This window comes from Uloborus diversus, chromosome 5 (assembly GCF_026930045.1).
Source record: "Uloborus diversus isolate 005 chromosome 5, Udiv.v.3.1, whole genome shotgun sequence".
NCBI lineage: Eukaryota > Metazoa > Arthropoda > Arachnida > Araneae > Uloboridae > Uloborus > Uloborus diversus.
The window spans coordinates 109580429-109602086 of NC_072735.1; the positions used below are offsets into that span (position 1 = coordinate 109580429).

Genomic DNA, 21658 nt, shown 5'->3' on the forward strand with positions numbered 1-21658 from the left:
CCATCCTTTGTCCGAGTTAAAGCATTCACTATAATATTAAAATCTGTTCGCGTCTGTCTGTCTGTCTCTATCTTCTCTAGAACCACTGCGAATCGGGAGTCAAACGAGATACCAATCAATTCGAAATTTTCCAAAGAAAACAATAGGACCAATCTCGTAATTGTGCGACTTTAATTAGCGGAGATATTAATTAAAACGTTAATTAACATAACGTTATTCAGGAATTTTTATTTCTTTCCTGTTGCCATTTTGCATATGCGCGAGCAAGTAAAATTCTAATAATTGTTTTAAAAGAGATTTTTTGGCTGCTGTCCAAATCTTAAAACAACGTTTCCATCTAGAATTTCATTTTAAATTAGTTTAAAATTGGTTGCCCTATTCTGACATAGCCTTTATTTTATCGTCTGTCCTTTTTTTATTTTTTACATTCAACGTTCTTAACTCTTTTCAGCATATGAAAGTTGTTTCTTTAGCTATGTTTATTGATTGTTGTGTAAGTTTATTATTCACCGACCTCAAATTTTGGTACATTTAGGATGTGCGACTAATTATGTTTATTTTGTTGGACTTTTTCCCGTCACATGGGTGAGTTTTAGAATTGTAATAACTCTCTTTTTCCTTCCTGTTTCTATTTTTGAAATACAGTTTGTATCGTTAAAAGAACATGTTAAATTAAGATTGTTTGAATTTCTTTAAGTGAAACAGAGTTGAACAAAAATATTGTTTTTAAGGATTTTAACTAAAGCTTAATTCGAATCTGATGACTTGGTATTAAATTAATGCTAATTGGTATTTATTAAGTCTTGGTGCTTTATTTTCACGTAAGCAACCAAAAAGTATGTGTCATTTTATGTAAAAAGCTGATCGTAATCGTACATACAAATGTTTCATATATAGTCTATCAGATTTAATTCAGTTTAAAGTGAGCACAGATTATAATTGATAATGCATGTATTTTTATCTTTTGTGCTAATTGAAAATATGCATAACTTGCATTATCGATAACTATGATTAACTTTAAAGGGATTTTTGCCAAAAATATGCTCTACTGGTGTTTTGCAAACCTTGCATTACGCGTATTTATTTACTCCTTAGCGCTTTAGAAACTGGTGTCAGAGTAATGTAAAAACATCAATTGGACATCTCTTTCGTTTTTTACGTAGCCCGTGTAACACCGGGCACGCAGCTAGTTGATATGAAAATAAGAGCATTTTTAGTAGATATGTATTTTACATGTCAAGAAACACGTAAGTAAATTTTTATTTAATTGGACGCGAAACTTTATCGAAATAAATTATTATTACTGGTATTTAACAAAATGTATATTCTAAATACGTTCCTTCTATACTTAGAAGGCCGAGCAATTATTCAGTAGCCTGTGCATTAACAAGTTGTTAATTTTTATTAAATAATTGGTTCAGGTTGATTTATTTTTGCATCAATAAGTAAAAAGATAGCTAAAATATACAGGGTGTTCTGTTTTAACCTGCAAGACCTGCCTAGGTGCATACTTCCAATTGAAAAAATATTCAAAATCAGATTCGGAGTTAAGCTATTGAGAGTTTGAAGAAAGAATTTAAATAAAAAAAAACTTTTTATACGGGCTTTAAGTTCCCAACTAATATTTAGATAAATAATTTCCATTGAAAACTATTACGGACACAAAAAACTTGACATTTGTGCGACCAAAATTTAAGGAGATATCCCATTTCAAAGTTTTAAGGGACAGTACAGAAGATGAGATTGGAACTTATCGCCCTTTCAGAAGAATGACAGGTTGGCAAAGTTAAAAAATAAGGTATTTATATTTTTCATTGCGTTTCAAAAATTCATGCAAATGTTATGCCGTGATACGCAAAACCTCGAATAATTAGAAAAACCACACTCTGTACACATATAATTTTAAACACTTATTAACTGTTCTATTTTCCTCCAAAAGGTGTTATTGACGGCGAGTGTAAAGTGGTGTAAGTCACAAAACGCTGCCTTCATAGTCGATGGTATTGGTCGTACTAATGTCAAACTTTTTGTGTTGGAATGATTTTTCAATGAAGATTATTTCCCTAAGTATAAGTTAGAGGACCTGGGGCCCCGAGTAAAAAGTTTTGTATTTTTTTTACTCATTTTTATTTTTGCTTCAAACTTTCAATACCTCAACTCTGCATCTGATTTTGAACATTTTTTGAATTGGAAGTAAGCATCTAGGACCAACGGTTGCAAAAATAGAGGTCTTGCAGGTCAAAACGGAACACCCTGTAAAACGTTACCGATTATTTAAGCTAGGGGTGTTAATAGTTCAATGCGTTTATTTAATCAAAATCGAAAGTGTTTATTTGCTCATAATCATTGCGTTACCTCCTGATTTAAAATTTTACGATCCCTCTCTCATTCTTTACACGATGGTTAAAAACGTTTAAAGAATTTTCTATTGCTCTGTAAAAAATTTTGCAGAGAATCGCTCGTTTTTACACGAGATAGCGAAAAAATCCCGAACAAATAAACATTGAAGAATAATATCCGAATAATACAAACAGCGTTAATCACTTAACTCAGCAAAAGTTATACAGTAAAACCCTTCGTAACGAACACCCCTCTTACGCGGACAATTTTTAATTCCCCGATTCCAAGTCAAATAATATTATTAAGCCCTGTGCTGCGGACACCCCTCTATTGCGGACAAAAAATTTGACTAAGTGTCTGCATTTGAGGGATTTTACTGTATACGTGCATTTTTGCTTCATAGTTTTGGTTTATGTCGACATATATTAGATGTGTTGCACATGATAATGTTAAACGCATTAGATGTATAGTGTGACGCAGATAAGTTGAGTCATGAACTTGATAATGTTTATCTCTTTTTGAAGCATCCAGTGAAAAAGAGATCACGCCCGGTTCTATACGTTTTGGGCACCCTTGCAACAAAATCTGTAGGGCGCCAACCCAAGGGCAGTGTATAATTGCAACGTTAATAAGTCTTAGTACTAATTATTTTCAATTTCCAGACAGGGCCGTCCGAAGAGGGTGGCGAGCGAGGCAATCGCCCCGGGCGCCAAGATATGAAAGGGCGCCACAAGCTAAGCTTTTGCTACATTTCAAATTATTTTTCGTACTATTCTTTTTTAAAAAATAGGTTTTAAAATCCAAGACGTTAGGTTTCAGATTACATGTTCAATTATGTAATAATACAAAAATGTTTGCTACTCTACCAAAAAAACGCCCATCATTCTGTATGACGGAAAGGGGCCTCAGAAAATGTTTGCCCCGGTTGCCGTTTTCCCTTTGTCGGCCCTGTTTCCAGGGGCCCTTAAGGACGTGCCGTCCCCCCCCCCTGCACTGCGGGGACTGCGTATACGCCTGTAAGAGACGCATTATTGGTACGGATTGTAGTTTGAATAGTTTTGCAAAACTAGCGGGAAAGTAACCTAATTCAACTCAGTGCAATTACATTTTTCTACTATGCGAAAAAGAGATGAACAATAGTAGAGGTCATAGTTTGACTTATTAGAACAACACTAGATTATTTAAAATATGAAAACTAACTAAACGGAAGAATTTTGAAGCATGTTTTCTTTTATACAGGCATTTCGAGGGAACTCAGCCTTTAATATCTGTTGGAGATCCCGCCCTGTTGAAGAACATAATGGTTAAAGATTTCGGTTTCTTTACGTCTCGAAGGGTAAGAAGTTCACAGACACTTTTCGATCATTTGCATTGTTGATTAAAAGGAAAAAAAAAGCTTTTGATGTTTTCGAAGTTTTAGCTATTAGAAACGCATAGCATTAGCAAAGTTATGAGGCGTCAAGCACAAATAAAAAAGAAAGAAAGAAAGAAAACGTTTAAAACCAAAAGGCTTTTTTTTGGGGGGCTTCTGAAGGAAAACATTAGAGATATTATTATTACATTTTGCTTTAAATCGTAGAGTCCGTTTACATTGAACAAAAATCTGGCTGATTGGAGATGCTTTAAAACTGCGATAAGAAAATTTTGGACTCTCGTTGAGAAAAAAATCAGACCATTGCAGGAAGAATTTTCGATTTACCCACTGCTTACCAGATAGGAAGTGGAGTCAAAAATTATAGTAAAAGTGAACTGCAGGCTGCTATCTATACGAGTGCTATCGGAAGACCCTACACCCGACATTAAGTCGGTTCATCACATTTCCTTTGCAAACTTGGTACATTGATTTAATTATGCACAATTGAATGTGCTTATACTACACATCCCAGACCTTTTCATGCCTACAACAACGAAGGTTTTGCTGGTTGAATGGATCCCTGAAGTCAAAAAGGTCTTTTTCTTTTAAGTCCCCGAGTCCTTTTGATCCAGATCAAGTTACTGAACAACCCCCTATCGCTGACCCTCAGTTGTATTTATTTGGGACTGAAATTTGGAGGACTTAGTGACCAAGACAGATGTAATGTGAACCAGTCACCATAAGTATAATATCTTAAACCAGCCTTACCTATATCTAACCAACACGATATTAATGTGCTTATTCTGGGAACTAGTACTTTTCTCTGCTATATTCAGGTGAAAATACAAGAGACGTTTTAAAACTATCTTACTGTTTATAATGCATCGCTTACGTTGTCAAGGATTACTAAACCATTTTTTTTTTTGCAGAGAAATAATTTAGTAATGGATAACATTATTAAAGTAAAAGATAGATTTTTTTATATTTTCATTTTACTTGTTCGATTTTAAATACAGAACTTAATATACCTATTTTTATGAAATGCATCATCAAAAGTGAAATTGCAACGCCAAGAAATTGCAGGACCGATAGTGGTGAGATGGATATGCAAATAATTAATAACAGAGATGATTAAAAATTAACCAATTTATAGAATAACGTTCCCAACCAAGGTCTTGATCCGGCGTGGCATGTTGTCAATAAGTTCAATAATGGTTTCTTGAGGTTACCTTAGCCGAGCCACATCCACTGCTGTGCGCAGTTCATCAATGCTTGTGCCAGTGGTCCTTGGTTCATATCACGTCCAATAAGCTCCCCAGAGTTCTCGATGAAATTCAGATCTGGAGAGACTGCCGATCACGGAAGGATGTAATCATGATCCGGCTGTTTTGAGTTTGACAAGTGATACGTCGCTTAACATTGTCTTGCTGTTTATACCGTGTTGGGTGCGGCCTCTAACAGTGGCAGAATAACAGGCTCCGCAACGCGTGATCCGCTGTCAAACTGCTGCCAAAGTGTACGAGTGGCGCTTTGTGATCAAACATCATGCCACTCCATACCATATTGCCAGGGGTAGGACGGGTGTGACGCTCGTCAAAATAGGCTGGGTCGTAGCGCTCTCTAGGCTGCCGCCATATCTTTTAGCGGCCGTTATTATATACTAATATAATCGAGATTCATCCATAAACAATATCCGACGCCAATCGATGGTGATGACTGTGGCACCACACAAGGTGTCTTGCCCTTTTTTGAGCAGCCAAGAAAACCAATGTGACACTTACCCGTTTGTTTACGTATCAGCACCGGCCTTGGGGCGGCAAAATTTTTGGTCACAGGACGCAACTCGCATACAAAATACAACAGTTTGACTGCGGACCGCTACGGCAGGACTGTGGAGTCGGAAGAAAAATGGCCGGCTCCGACTCCTGGATTTTGAAACGCCCGACTCCGACTCTAACTTCGGCTTTATTTATTAATTAATTTATTTAAATTTTCCACCCTCGTGGGATGGGGAAAAACCATTAAACAGGATTGAAATATTAATTTCTTTTTATGATATTTTCGGGTTAGGTTTTATTGTAAACCTAAGATGCATACAACGTTAGAAATTGAATTTTAAAATCTAATTTTCCAATAGTAGCGATTTTAAAAGTGAGATTACTTAAAAAACCCCTTTTTAAAAAACTGAAAAGTAGGATTAATTTGCTCCCCTTTAATATTTAACAAATATATGTTAATCAAATCGTGTGATTTCGATTTTTAAAAGCTATAACTTTAGAGAACAAAAGCTTTTTCGCTAATGTAAAATACTTTTCTTGAGAGTGGGTGGTCTGCTCAGTGTAATACCCATCTAGTGGGTGACACTCTAAGTTTATTTCAGAGTTTATAAAAAATATAAATATTTTAATTCTGAAAAGTTTTCCCAATAATTTTTAAATTTTATTCCATCTATAAAATTTCAATGAAAATAGGGCACTATATTGGTGAGAAAGGTCATGTACATGTACATCTGGAGCAAATTTTACACAAAATGCGGAGGTATACAGCTTTGTACGAATAGCTTTTACTATACCAAAATTTCTTCACTCAATTTTAATTTTTATTTTATTGTAATTTAATTGTCTTTAGAACTAACCTTAATATGAAGATATTAAAATTAACTGCAATTATTGAGTGTTGTAACCAAGAAATTATATTCTTGTTTTGTGTCATACTTTTAAGTGAGATCCAAGCTTATACATATCGTCTTTAGATTTAGAAAACATATATATTTTATCTAATCTTTTGGATTCACCGAACACCCTCAGAAGTTTCCTCCCGAGCTACAGGCCCCGACTTGTTCAATGCTCAAGGAATACATTCCTTTTGCAATTTTATGAATGAGATCAAAGTAGAAAATTTATTATTATTTTTATTTGAAAGTGATTCCTTAGAAATGTTACGCAACAAAACCGTTTGCTGACACTTGGCATTACTATTAGTTAAAGGAAGTTAAAAAATAAGCAAACTAAGGACCGGCGTAGGTGACTAGTACAGAAAGTTCGATTAACTATCAAGCCAGCCGGTTGCCAATGACAATGATTTTCTTATTAGTAGCCCTTTATACACGTAATCGAACCCTTTGGTAGTCAGTTTTTAAAAAATGATAGGAGAGTCAGTGAATGTTAAAGAAAAAAAGAAGCCCGGTGTCGGAGTCGGTCTGTTTTCTAACGACTCCGACTCCTTTACCCCAAAATCGGTCCGACTCCGACTCCACAGCCCTGCTGCTATGTCACACTAGTTGTGGATGCTGTTGTTCTGCCCTTGTTTCAAGTCGGACTCAACACGGTATTATTGCAAGGGGGGGGGGGGGGCAATGACGGGTCGAATGTCGCACCGCGAACTTGTAACAACCTAACCGGATTTAACACTTTTCCTTGGCCGGCCTGTGGGAGTTGATTGGATGTGACATGAGTCGAGATCCACTGGCATAAACGACTGGCTGATGATCTGTGCGTAGCGGTGAATGTGATTTGACTAAGGTTACATTACGAAATAATCCATGAACACGTTGATAGCATGTCTAGACGGGTTGAGGTCTGTGTTTAACTGCCCGAAACGGGTACATAAAGAACTAACCAATTACTTAATTCAGTATCTAAATAATTTTGGTCCGTTTTTTAATCATTTGCTTATCCATCTCATCACTATCCCTCCTGCAATTTTCATGACGCTGCGCACGTTCTTTCTTGATGTTAAAATTTCCCTTTTAAGGAGTGTTGGTGCTTGTGTCTGGATCGCAATTACATTTAGTTTAAAGAATTATTTTTGTATTCCAGAATATTTTCAGGAAGTAGAACTTAAATTTAAAGTGTTCGTTGCATATTTTAGTCTTGTTTATAGTACTCTTATTCATTAACAAAGGTTATTCAAAGCGATTTTAATGCACGCAGTTGGGATTAAAAGATAACTTTTCTTTTAAGAAATTCGAGACTGGAGATTCAGTGTTTGACAAAATGGTTTCTGTAGTCCAAGGTGAAGACTGGAAAAGACTTCGCACCATTATCACTCCCACCTTTACCACAGGAAAAATAAAGAGGGTAAGAACGCTTTCCTAGTTCAGTTTTGTGGAAAAAGATCAAAACTTCATTGTGGTTTCAGAGTTTTATCATTTGTGTCACTGTGACTATATTGATCATTAATATGTTTTAAAAAAATATCCAACCGTCTGAATGCGATATTATATTTAAAAATTGCTCCATTTGTGGTTTTTTTATTGGAAAAAATATGTATTGAGAAAATAATGCGAAGGCAAAGTGTATACAAATGGTTCACCACTATTGTTCAACGGATCTTGTGCCGGATGCTTTTGAAGTGTGCGCCTTAGAAAAAACAAATGCATAATCGACGTCTCACCTTAGAGGAAGTTCGTCAGTTGAGATAAATAAACTCCAATTTTAGATCCTTCCCTTTCAATTGCATGAACTGAGATTGCATCCAAAGATAATACTCTCTGAGATGACGCTCAAGTAACTTGGTATGAAAAATTTGGCTTTTGTACTATCTGTTAGCGAATGAAATGTAGTTTACACTTACCCTTGCGCGTTTCCATTTCTCCCACGACGTGGGTATTTTCCCAAATAAAGAGCTTGCCTCCCTTCCAAGCTGAACTGGATACGCCCTTACACTCATACAGGCATATAAATGGCGTTCCTAGCACAAGTGTCTTCCAAGGCCGTAATTTTTGATCTCACTTCCCTCCCTCCAGAAAGAAAAAAACCTTTTAATACTTGCAATGTACCTACAGCATTATTATCTCACCCAGACTGCAGTTTCGTCATAAAAATGAACTGATAGCTCCAGGGACCAATTTCCCAATAGGCAGAGTAGGCAGCTGCTTAAAGTGGCAAAAATTTTCAGGGGCTGCAAATCTTGCTCTAACCACATATTTTTTAAATTAATTTGTTATTCTTAAAAGTAAAATATTAGCATTTTTTCATTTTTTACAGAGACAATTTTTTCTTGTAATTTAATAATGATTACTTTTACACATCTTATGAAAGTCAAATGTGTTTTTCAAGCATGGTAATTGATCAGCGTAAAACAGTATGTGAAGACGAAAAGCTGGTGTCGATTTCAGAAAGTCGTTGCGTTTGGAAAAAAGTCACAACAATTTTTAGTGCTATAAATAAAGTTGAAGACATTAAGACATTAACGTTTAGTGCTCATCCAAGATTCAGCTATATAGATATTAAATAATTAAGCTAGAGTTTTTATTTCAAAACACGGTTTTGATCAAAAGAGCACTAAATACGTAACTTTTAATAAAAAAGTAACAGAATAAATTCGTAAATGCAATTTTTTTTTTTTCTGTTTAAAAAATTCAAATGTCTTTTTATGAGCAAATGATGACAAATCATGAAACATCAAAGAAGTTAGTTAATTTATTCTGAAATCAAAATGCTGTCTTATGTGAAATATAATAACATGATTAGGATTCGAGACAAATCTCGGGGTTACTGTTCACCTCCCCATTTTCTATCGTTATATTTTCCCTTATTGAACAAACTCATGTGTATATCATTTTTCAGTATTTCATTTGCATTGCCATTGCAAGGAAATGTTATAAACTTCAAAGAATGAAAGAGAACATGTTTCACGAAACTATATAGGGCCATGAAAAAATAATAACCATGCTCTATTAATTGATAATCTTCTTTACTAATAATAAAGCTGAAAGTCTCTCTGTCTGGATGTCTGGATATCCGGAGGATGTCTGGATCTCTGTGACGCTAGGGTGATCCTTAAAAATGAACTTTTGAAATTTGAACGGGCCATCCTCCCAGTTTTGTTTACGGCCTAAAATAAGACTTCCACGAAAATTTCAGGTAAAAAAATGTATTTTAGAGGTTGCTACCGAGCTTCAAAGTTGTGAAAATTCAGCATTTTCCCTTAAAATTCAAATAAAATTTATTGTAAACCGAAAAATGCATAAATAAAAATCAATACCACCAGCTGTTTACACAAGAACTCTGCCTTCCCCCTTATACAAGGTAGAAGGGAGTCAAATTCAAGTTCAATGTTTTGATATGATATTTTACGACCGTATGTTCAGAGAAGACTGGTGAAATTTCATTTCTTTCATTGGGGAATAATACTAATAATGGCGCCGCTTTTTTGGTAAAATGGGTAAAGTAGATGCAAAATAGTTGAAGAAAGAAGCAATGCACATTCTAGAAGGACTAGTTTCGAAAAGATGAAGAAACGTGAGGAAGAAAATACAAGACTGCTGTTTGAACGAGTACCAACTCCTTTAGAAAAAAATGAAGGTAAATGTGACTTGTTTGAAAGTTACAGTTATTCTGTAAATGCAAACCAGGGTTTATGGTGCAACTTACCCCGTTGCAAAAGAAAAAGAGGTAGGAAGAACGTTCTAAATAATGATGTTGCTGTAAGTCTTGATGCAACAAAGTTGAGTGATGCAAAAGCAACTGTTGTCTTGACAACAACGCTTAAAAGAATAGGTTGTCATCCATCGGAATACAATCTAAACAAATCCTCTATCCGGCGTTTTAGAATGAAAAGCAGAAAGAACGCTGTCCAATATTTGAAAAGTAAATTCTCACTCGATGTTCCTTTTTAACCGTTCACATTGATAAAAAAAACTTTTAGAAGACATTGCATTCAGTGAAACTGTTGACCAAATACCAATCATTATTTCAGGAAAAGCTGTTGAGCAATTACTTTCAGTACCGACACTCCAATCGAGAACAGGAGACGCAATAGCTTCGGTTGTTTGCGAGACCCTAGAATCCTGGGAAATCAGTGACCGACCAAGTCAAATGCCTGTGTTTTGATATATCTTCGACAAACACAGGACCACGAAAAGGATCATGCGTCCTCATTGAGAAAAACTTAACAGAGAATTACTCTGGATGGTTTGTCGTTGTCATATTCCCGAAATAATGCTTGAAGCTGTTGCTATATTAAATCACCAACAGGGCCTGAAATACTGATATTCAAACGATTTAAACATTTTTTGGAGCTCCATCAATCACAGTAGTTTTCAAACTGCTATATCTGATGTTTTTTATCCACGAGAAAGTAATTCAAAATGCACCAGATATCATTGAGTTTGCCAAGAAGCAACTTGACCAGTTCCAACCTCAAGACGACTACAAAGAATTTTTAGATTTGACCGTCATATTTCTTGGAGGAAACTTCCAAAAGGGGGTTCTGCTTCAGAGCTCCAGAGGGGTTACATCGTGTTCCATGGATGGCAAAGGCAATTTACGCTGTTAAAAATTATTTATTTAAAGATCAATTTGAACTTTCCGAACTAGAAAAAGCTGTCACTCGCTGCATACGCTCGTTTGTAGTAAAATGCTAAAGAGTTGGTTTCAAGCAGCAACAGCTTGTTTTGCCCCAAAAAGTGATTTGCAACTCTTAAAAAGCCTAAAAAAGTATGAAAGAATTAATTTTGAGGCTTCAAAGTGTGCAATGAACAAGTTTGTTCGCCATTTGTGATTTCTATCAGAGGAGTTCTTCGCTGTTGCATTTTTGACGATTGTATTCCTCAAGAAATCAAAGGGAGGATGGTGGACTTTAAAAAGAAGATGATAAACCCTCAAAGAGAGCCCGAATAGGTGCAGATGCAGTCCTTAGAAAGGATTTGAATGATTTTGCATCGAGCAACACAATGTGGTTTTTTAAAACTTTGAGTATATCTTCAGAATTTTCACAAAAAAATGTGACAGATTGGAAAGACGAATCCTTCAAGCAAAGTAAAGAAATTGTTTTTATTAATAGTTGTAAATAATGTATCGGAATGTGGAGTTTCACTAATGGAAGAATAGAATCAACTGCTTATAAAAGACGAAGAACGGAAGCAGTACTTGTTGTTGTTAGTGAAACAGTTCAGAAGCAAATATACGGACTCTAAAAGCACCTTACTATCTTAAAAGGTAATATACTGTAATTTGGTTTTTTATTTATGTTAATTGAAAGAGTGTTTTAATATCTTAATAGATGTGTTTGATTAAAAATTGTAAGAAATGTTTAATAAATACTATTTTTTTAAACTGAAAATGCGAAAATTCGAAATTTTTTCTAAAAACTCAAAAGTTTCAGAAGCGGCAGCGACCCCTAAAATTTGTCTTAAAAATCTCAAAAAATTACAGTAATTCTTTTGTATATACTAAATCAAAACTAGGGGGTGGCCCATTGAAAATTCACAATTTTATTTTTTAACCTCATATAAGGACCACCCTACTGTGACGCGCATAGCGCCTAGACCGTTCCGCCGATTTTCATGAAGTTTGGCGCAAAGTCAGTTTATAGCGTGGGGGTGCTCGAAGCGATTTTTCGAAAATTCGATGTGGTTCTTTGTCTATTCTAATTTTAAGAACAAAACTATCATAAGATAAACAAGTAAATTACGAAATGATCATAACGTGGAACCGTAACATGGGCACAAGCCAATTGGCGAGATACAAAATTATCATAACATGGAACCGTAACATTGGTACAAGCCAATTGGCGAGCAAATTCACCATACATTATTTTTAAATATACAAGCGAACCAAAAGACCTTTGAATTTTTCTATTACGGGCAAAGCCGTGCGAGTACCACTAGTTGTAAATAAATATACGTATTGTAAATATTATTTGAATTAGTCTTATGTGAATCGCTCAATAACCTGTCCCAAAAAACCTAAATAAGTACTTGAGCCATGAACGATGCACAAAATTTTAGGATATAAACAGAAGTGCATCAAACTAAAATTTTTGGGAAGAGGAAAATTCCAATTTTACCGAATGATAAAACACGAGCTTACATGCAAATCATACATACGTACATAGCACCAAATGAGAAGGAACGTTAGGCATCACTATAAAACAATTTTAAAAATTTGAAGAAAGAAAAAAGAATCTCTATTTTGCAATATTACCTCCAAATTTTCCGAATAAAGAATTTTTTGGGAGATCACTGTGACCTCCCATCGGGTCGTCATTTAATGTGAAAAGTCATCATTTCTTCATAAGCTTAACAGTTTAAATTTCGGGAACACTTTTTTTGTATGTTTTTGAGTCCAAGAAATTTTGCTTCTTTTAGGGGGAGGGAGATTTCAAATCTGCCTAGGGGTGGCATGGAGTTAAATTCGGCCCTGCATAGGTCTGGGATAGGTAATAACCAAGCTGGAGGCAGATGCCATCTCATTCAAGCTAAGGTGCCAACAAACTGGTAGATAGAGTAAATTTAGCTCACTAGTAGATGTGGTGCGGTTCAACTCGTTACCCAAGCTTTGCCTTCAACTCACGACTGTTTAGCGTTTGACTGCTCATTGCTTTTAATAAGAAAGTACAAAAATTCAGTTAGAAACATTTGGTAAGTAAGCGATATAAAAAGCAATGTATGCCAACATAAGTAAAGCCCGACGTACAGTGTGACTCTGATAATTTGAAACCTGACTTAACCAATGTTTACTTCTTTTTTGGGAAGTACAAAAGATTACGGCGCGGATTTGTGCCTGGATTACTTAAGCAAAACCTTCCAGCTCAAATCAGCACCAATCCCCCGTCTTCCCTATCCCCCCCCCCCCGAAAAAAAGAGTGAAAACGGTCAAGGCTCAGCTTCAACTCATCAGAGCCACACTATGGCAAACAGTTTTCATGTTTTGCTATCCTCATATAAATTTGTGTTAAATCTCACCTTTTCATGCATTGATGAAGGTGAAGAAAATGCTGTTTGTAACTTCAAAACAGGTGAATGCAATGTAGATTGCAATTTATTAAACTAAAATATTCTTTCATCATTTAATCCTGAGCTTTCACTAGGTAAAACTGTTATTTTCATTGCATATAGTACTTCAAATCGTTTATACCTTTATAAATTTTTAGATGGTGAATATTTTCAAAGATTGTTCAAAAACTTGCGTAGCTAACTTCAAAACGTATGCGGAGCAAGGGAAATTTGTTGACTTAAAAAAGTAAGATGTTATTAAAGTTATATATGTGTGTGTGTACAGCGCATTCGCGTTTAACCAGCCAGTTTTCTTTTTTCGCAAACGTTATTCTGAGGGGCCTTCCCCCAATTGCAAAAATGTTCAAAATAAGTTAAGATATTACAAGTTGGAAGCGGGAAAAAATACGAAACCTATCTTCTTTTACGGTTATTGCATTTAGGGAATGAATCTCCACTGAAAAATAATACCAACACAAATAATTTGAAACATTTGCGACCACAATTCTAAGAGATATTAGAGTTCAAAATAAGTAGGGGCTGTGTAGAAGATGATATAGGAATCTATGGCCCTTTCAAGAAATGACTTGTAACCGAAGTAAAAAAACTAAATATATTAATCTTTTTCATTGCTATTGAAAAAGAAATGCAAAGGTGATGATGCTATGATGCGTAAAAACACACTACAAAAGTTGGTACAATTTGAAAAAACATAACGTCTGGTGCGGTAAAGTGGTCATAAAACTCATGTTCTTTCAACTTAGGTGGATAATAAATTAAACAAATTCTTTAAAACTTCCACTTTTTTTGTAGTTATTTATTATTAAAGACTAGGGTTCTGCAGAACCCGGGATGAAAACCTCCGTGTTCGTGGGTGTTTTTAAAAACCCCGCCTTAATTTGATACTTTATAAAATCTCTTTATCTGCATGTAATGTGTTCGGTCGAATCGGGTTCTAAATGTTATTGCTGTTCAAAGACTTAGGGAAAACGTTGAATGAGATTTTGAGGAAAAAGAAGACGCTAAAAAGAAATAGGTAACTCCATCCTACACAGTTTAATATGCTACTGGAAAAATTCAAAGCATTTCAAGCTTCATTAGATCAACATAATCGAATGGTTAAATTTATGATCAAAATTTTCAAGTAACGTCAGCGGTGAATTACTTCTATTAAGAGAAACTTCCAGCTTCTTCATCATCAGTTTTCTCAATTCCCGCCATTGTGTAATAAATCACTTTGCCGACTAATTGGCTCGAATGTAGAACTTGGTATCAAGGTTGCCAATCTTGGAGGAACAATTTGAGGAGCACCTGTGGTGATTTTGGGGAGCAATTTAAAAATTTGCGAAGCAGTTCGGTATTTTGTATAAGAATCTATAAAACTATCTAAAACCACTTATGTAAAATTGTTTTAGAGCTTTAATAATCATCTTAAGCAGTAGTACAAAGATAATTACTTTTAAAATTAATAAAGCAGTTTCAAACACTATTTCAATCTTTGAGTATAGACATCTTTAAATTCCCATATTTACATGTTTGACATGATAATGGCAAAATATAAGCTTGAAAGCGTTCGGCCGAGAAATGCGGAGCAAAACAACTTTTTTGCGGAGCCGCGGAGTCTCGCCATTTTCGCGGAGCAACTCCGCAAAATGCGGAGCAGCTGGCAACCATGCGTTATCAATATGAAGAAATAATTTTGGGCAAAACTCTTGTTTAACTCTTTTTCACGTAAAATACAGAGTTAGTATAAAAGAATATCCCGGTTTTAAAAATTTATATTTCATAAACTATTACACTTAGCACTATAAATGATACATAAAAATAAAAAAAAAACTGTCCAAGCTTTTTTTTCACTCACAAATGTTCGATGTGTGAACTTTACGTAACGTGGCACACATCTATTTGGAGTGTTTCACTGTCAGGTTTTTGTGATGATACATACACGCGATCTTTCAATTCTTGCAATGTTGTAGGCAACGGTGGTGTATAAACAGTCTTTGACGAAATCTCATTAAAATAAATAAATAAATATATAAACAACATGGAGTTAGGTTTGGGGATCTAGCTGGCCAAAGCATAAAGGGTAAATCATCATCTGCACGGTCAATCTAGCATTGCGGAACGTCGATGGCGCAGCAAACGGAGGTGGGGGCGGGGGGTTAAAAACACCCCTCAGAGGTCTTGGTTTTAACATCGTTGCCAATCCTAATACAGTAGTTAATACATATTTAAGGCTTTTGGGACCCAAAACTCTTTCCGGAAGGAATTTCTGGCTGCGCTAGTGTGGAACGCGCTAGTTTAAGTCGTTACTTATGTTCAAAAAACTTCAAATTTTACTTTATTTATACGCATCATTTATAGTGGTAAGTGTAATAGTTTATGAAATGTAAATTTTTAAAATCGGGATATTCTTTTATACTAACCCTGTAGTTTCAGTTACATAAAGACATTGAAGTGGTTGACGATTGAAAGATATCGACATCCACATGCCGAAAGGTTTCTAGTCTATCCTCCTCAAAATAGCCCTGAATATTCAGCACCCTGTATATCTTAAAGCTTTAGATTAAAAGAAAGTTGATTGACAAAATAAGGATACGAATTTTAAAATGAAACATGTGGCGCACAAACGGTGAAGAAATTTCAATAAATATAATCAAAGCATATCATATTTTCCTTTCTTATAGGGTTTATGGTGCTTTCACGATGGACATCATAGCTAGTTCTGCTTTCTCTACAAAGCTTGATTCACACAATGATCCAGAAAATAAATTCGTAAAAGCAGCCAGAGATGTTTTTACCAGTAACTTTAACTGGAGATTTGCTTTTTTCCGTAAGTAAACTGAATTTATGTATCTCTCTAGAATAGACGGTAATCCAGTCTTTGTTTTCAGAAGCACACCGCACCTATAGCCAGGGTTAAGGCCCCTATATAAGTAGTTAATAATTGACAGTTCTGGGACAACGGAGGCGTTGAGGCGTTAACGCCTCCGTCGATTCCCACCTCCGTCGATCCCCACCTCCGTCGACCACCGCCCCCCGACCTTGGGGTTGCGCTGCCTCCCCCTCCCCACAACCGGGGCCGCCACGAGAACCCGTAGAAGGTGATGAGGTTTTTTCGCGCGCTTTTTTTTTTTTCGCGCATTTTTGGACTTAGAATATTTTGAACTTGTTGTCATGACAACCAGAGTTTTAGGATGGCAACTTTTAAGAACGTTCGTGGCGCCATCTATTGAGATTTTTTATTTCCAGACTTTGAATAATTTCGACGAATGGTTGTCAAGACAACCAAAGTTTCGCGAATTTAATTATTTTTATTTTTACAGAGTGTCGCTGCTCGGAATCGAACACCAAAAGGTCTTCGTAGTCGAGGGATATTGAGCACACGCGCTAACCACTCGGCTACGAAGACCTACATATGAGTACGCTAATTGACATCTCAATATAATTTTCACATGAGGTAAATGCACATGGTGCCATCTATCGTGACTTTGAAGATTTTTCCCGCGTTTTTGGACTTTGTTATTTTTTTCTTTGTAACGAAGGTTTTCACAAAAATAATTAATTAAAAGATGATGGTCCCACCAACCAAACAGGTGTATTAAATACACCCTATCAACCTTTTTTTTTTTTTTTTTCATTTAGGTCTTAGACTATTTTCCACTCTTTTGATCTTCAATTATTTTCCTACATATTTGAACTTTGAATATTTTCCGCGAATTTAATTATTTTTATTTTTACAGAATGTCGGAGTTGGGAATTGAACACCCAAACTTTGATTTATTCACGTATTTCCATCTTTTTTCATTTTTACAGCTTAATTTATTTTTCCGCCTTTCGAACTTCACAGTTTTCAGAATTAGTTTGTTTTCACGTATTTCGAACTTTATTATTTTTACAACTTAAATTATTTTCGCGTCTTTCGAACTTCATAGTTTTCAGAATTAGTTTGTTTTCAATTATTTTGAAGTTTGTCATTATTTCAGGTATTTTGAGCTTTAGCGTTTTCCCCCGTCATTTAGTACTTTGATTATTTTTCACTATTTTAGCATTTTTCAATTATTTTCTCTCATTTTTACTCTTTAACCATTTTCTCACTTTTTAGTCTTTAACTAATTTCAATCATTTCACACTTAGAATATGTTTTCACGATTATGATTTCTTTTTCGTATATTTTAGAGTATGATTATTTTTTTCATGTTCTCTTTCTTAACCACTTGAATCTTAAACTATTTTTGTATCTTTTATTTATTTACAAGTATACACGATTATATCATTTTTCCAACTTTAACTATTTTTATTCATTTAGGAGTTCAATTGTTTTTATGCATATTTACACTTGAAATATTTTTTGAACTTTGGTTTATTCACGTATTTCGAACTTTATTATTTTTACAACTTAAATTATTTTCGCGTCTTTCGAACTTCATAGTTTTCAGAATTAGTTTGTTGTCAATTATTTCGAAGTTTGTCATTATTTCATGCGTTTTGAACTTTATCGTTTTTTCCCAATCATTTAGTACTTTGATTATTTTTCACTATTTTGGCGTTTCTCAATAATTTTCTCTCATTTTTACTCTTTAACTATTTTCTCATTTTTTAGTCTTTAACTACTTTCAATCATTTCAGACTTAGAATATTTTTTTTTAGATTTAATTCAATGATTCATTATTTCAAAGTAATTAATTCCGATTATCATTTTTCATCAATATTTTAACTATTCATTTTTTTTTTTCTAGACTTAGATTTATTTTAATACATTTTTGAACTAGGAATATTTTTTTCGAACTTTGATTTACTTTCATACATTTTAGGACTTAGATTATTTGCACGCCTTTAAAACTTCTATTATGTCAAACTAATTAATTCAGATAGTATTAATTACTGCATAACATTAACAAATTTTCATAGAATTTAAAAATCATCTTATGTAATTTTTTCAGTAGATAAATTTCCCACTCAAGTTACATTTCATCACTACATATGCTTTTCAAGAGTTTCATTTAATTTATCGCATTTTTTAATTAACTCTAATAATTATTTTTTTATCATCGATATTTAAGTTAATCATATTTTCCCTTTCTTTATTTTTTTTTTCATGCAAACACTCTTGATGGAATAAAACAAAATTTTCAACTTTCATGAATTAAATCCCCTCTGAATATTTTATTTTACTTTACCATACTTTACTATTTTACTTACTGCGTTTTACTATTTATCATTCATTACAGCTTTTCCAAAAAAAAATACTTTACAACCAACCAATTTCATTAACAGAATTTTCATTACAATTTATAAATTTCACTTTTATTTAATTATTTTTACCTACGGTAAAATAAAACACATAACACAAAAATGTTAAACATCAATGAAGTACCCAAGAAATGTTAAAATTATAAGTCGAGTATCAAAACTTCATGTCAGCAAATTTTAAAAATAGACTTACCGAAAAATAACTTCTACTAAAATTCATTTCAAAACTTGGCATCAATTTACTCTTAGCATTAATAAACACTTATCATTAAGAAATTTTCATGGATTTTAAAAATCAACTTATTTAATTTTTTTCCAGTAAGCAAATTTCGCACTCAAGTTACATTTCATCACTTTATATGCTTTTCAAGAGTTTCATTTAATTTATCACATTTTATTTAATCAACTCTATTAATTATTTTTTTGATTAGTATTTAACTTAGTCATTTTATCGCATAGTGTTTTACTTTATTATTATTATTATTATTTTTTTTTTTTCATACAAGCACTCTTGTTAGAATAAAACAAAATTTTCAACCTTCATGAATTAGAATCACTTTGGCTATTTCATTTTCCCAATAATATTTTACTTTAACAACTAATTTCTTTAACAAAATCGATATCATTTATTTTAGTCTTTATCCTTTTCGAACGATACATTCAAATGGACAGCTATACGTTAAATTAAGAAACTTAATCTAAATTTTGACAAATTAAGTTATAGCTAAATACTGACTAAAATTAAGTACAAAAGACTAACCTTTTTGGGGTGAAATCCCTCAAGTACCAGCTATCGCGAAGTTATTTAAAAACAGTGAATGAAATTGTAATAAGTGGATTGTTAATTATAACTCAATCTCACAAAATTACAATTACACGCATGTTTTATTTGAAATCGCTGCATACGGCTGGCTGCCCATCGTCGATTTGCAGTATGCATGCCGTGATATCGCAAATCAACTCGGCTGTTGAAAAAAACTACCGTAATCCCACAGCACTTCGGATCGTCCACACACACACATCGAGGCGAATTGAGAAAATGACTTTATCAATATTGCTATCTACCCCTTTACCGATAACAGATAGCAAACCCCACGTGCTAGTATTATTCACCACCTGGCCTACGTCTTTCAAGTGATGTCACTGTTTCTGACCAATTAAAATTAGTTCACGTTTCTCAAATATCAAGCACATAGATCGACAATAGCCTGATGTCAGGTTTTCCAAACAAAATTTTAGATTTTAATTCGTAGTTTCGAATTAATTTCTTTTTCATTTCAAACTTATAAAAAAAATGTCCAGCTTGTAAGAATATTTCTTTCAAAAACAGATTTTTGATTCAAAACAGTATTTTTTCAAACTTGTAATATTTTTCTACTTAGAAAATGAAATCAAAAATTTTTGTTTTCTTTAATCATATAAAATGTTTTTAAGAAATAATTTCTCAAACTTGTAATATTTTTCCACTAATTAAAAAAAATCAATTTTTTTTTTCAATCATATAAAAATAAATTTTTAATCTTACAACAGTAAATTTTTCCGCAAAAATATTTTTTTCAAATCAAAATAATAATAATATTTTTGTAACATATTGTTTTTTTTCCTTTCAATCTTTTTTTTTTCAAAAATTTTCAAACTTACAAAATAAAATTTTTTCAACTGAATCTTCAAACGAAATGCTTTAATTAAATTTAAAACTCAATATTACTTTACTCTTAGTATTAATAACCAATAGCACTTAACCATTTACTCTTTGCACTCTAAGTATTAATTAACACACACGCATTAGAAATAATAATAATAATGTTTAAGATACTTACAAATCATCCACTCAAGCTTTCAAATATCCATCTAGCATGTTATTGTTCATTCGTGTGAGGGAACTTGTAATAAAACTTTACTTATCAACCGAAATTATAAGCGAAAATATCGCATTTTTTAGCACTTAATATAATCCTACAATTAACAAATTGGTTTTAACTTTGAATTTAAGAAAAATAAAAACTATTACACACTTAGTAACATATCTATCGATGTATATTATTTCATGACAAATCACAAATAGGTGAGGATCTTTTATCGATCATGTGACCAACTAAGTTAAGAAAGAGCGTTCTTATCTCATATGAGAATTTATAAGTCTTTAATATTTCTCTTTAATGTAAGTGTATTGATACGTACGAGTTTGTGTATGTGAATATAACTGTGTATTGTTTTCAAACCATTGTCATGTTTAAGCTTTACGGTTCTAATTTTGACTTTCCATTTAGCATTATTTGAAGTCCTTCGCATGCATTAAACTATAGAAATATTACAAAAATTATATTTTCATTCAGTCTTAATTACGCTGGTGAAAATCATTCTGAAACTTTGAAGCCTGAAGATGAACAGATGGGATGCAACGAACATGAAAATGAACATTGAGGCTTCTCCACAGCCTGATGATATGATACACTTGGGTGATTGTATTTTCACTTTAGGTGAATACTTTTCGGAAACGTACACGCGTGCATATTAGAAGATATACGTGTGGGAAAGATGGTATTTTTCGACCAACTATGGATGGTATTTCCTTAGAACCAGATGTGTGGAGATCACTTATTTCAAGCCTATGTAAAAATGTAAATCAAAAATTAATCGAAGACCGTGATTTCGCTTTTGTTATAAAAAAGGAGAGTCGAGTGCGAATAGTAACATCTGTGTTAGTGTGCAAAGATTGTTCAAACTGAAACGAGAAGTGTTCCAGTTGATGCCTGATAGAGTTCTACTTTTGGAAAGCCAGATTGACAAATTGTGCTACGCGTCCCCTTGTATCTCACGTAGTGTCAAAGACAAACTTATGACTTATACTCTAAAAGAGTACATCCTTTCGGAAATTGAGAAAAAATATCCATGTGATTGTCGATGTGATAAAATCAGCACATATACATCACAAGAAGTTCGTAAACTGGCTGATTCTCTACGTAAGTGACTATTTGATGAGCTCATAT

At 33.7% G+C, this 21658-nt stretch overlaps 1 protein-coding gene across 1 annotated transcript in view; it reads left to right on the top strand.

Annotated features, from left to right (window-relative positions):
• LOC129223073 (cytochrome P450 3A2-like) overlaps positions 1-21658 on the top strand; it is an 82509-nt gene that overhangs the window by 17370 nt on the left and 43481 nt on the right. Inside the window, exons 3-6 of the mRNA XM_054857639.1 lie at positions 3551-3676; positions 7657-7773; positions 13574-13662; positions 16103-16248. Of these exons, the coding sequence (XP_054713614.1) occupies positions 3551-3676; positions 7657-7773; positions 13574-13662; positions 16103-16248 (478 nt within the window). The remainder of the gene's footprint in view (positions 1-3550; positions 3677-7656; positions 7774-13573; positions 13663-16102; positions 16249-21658) is intronic.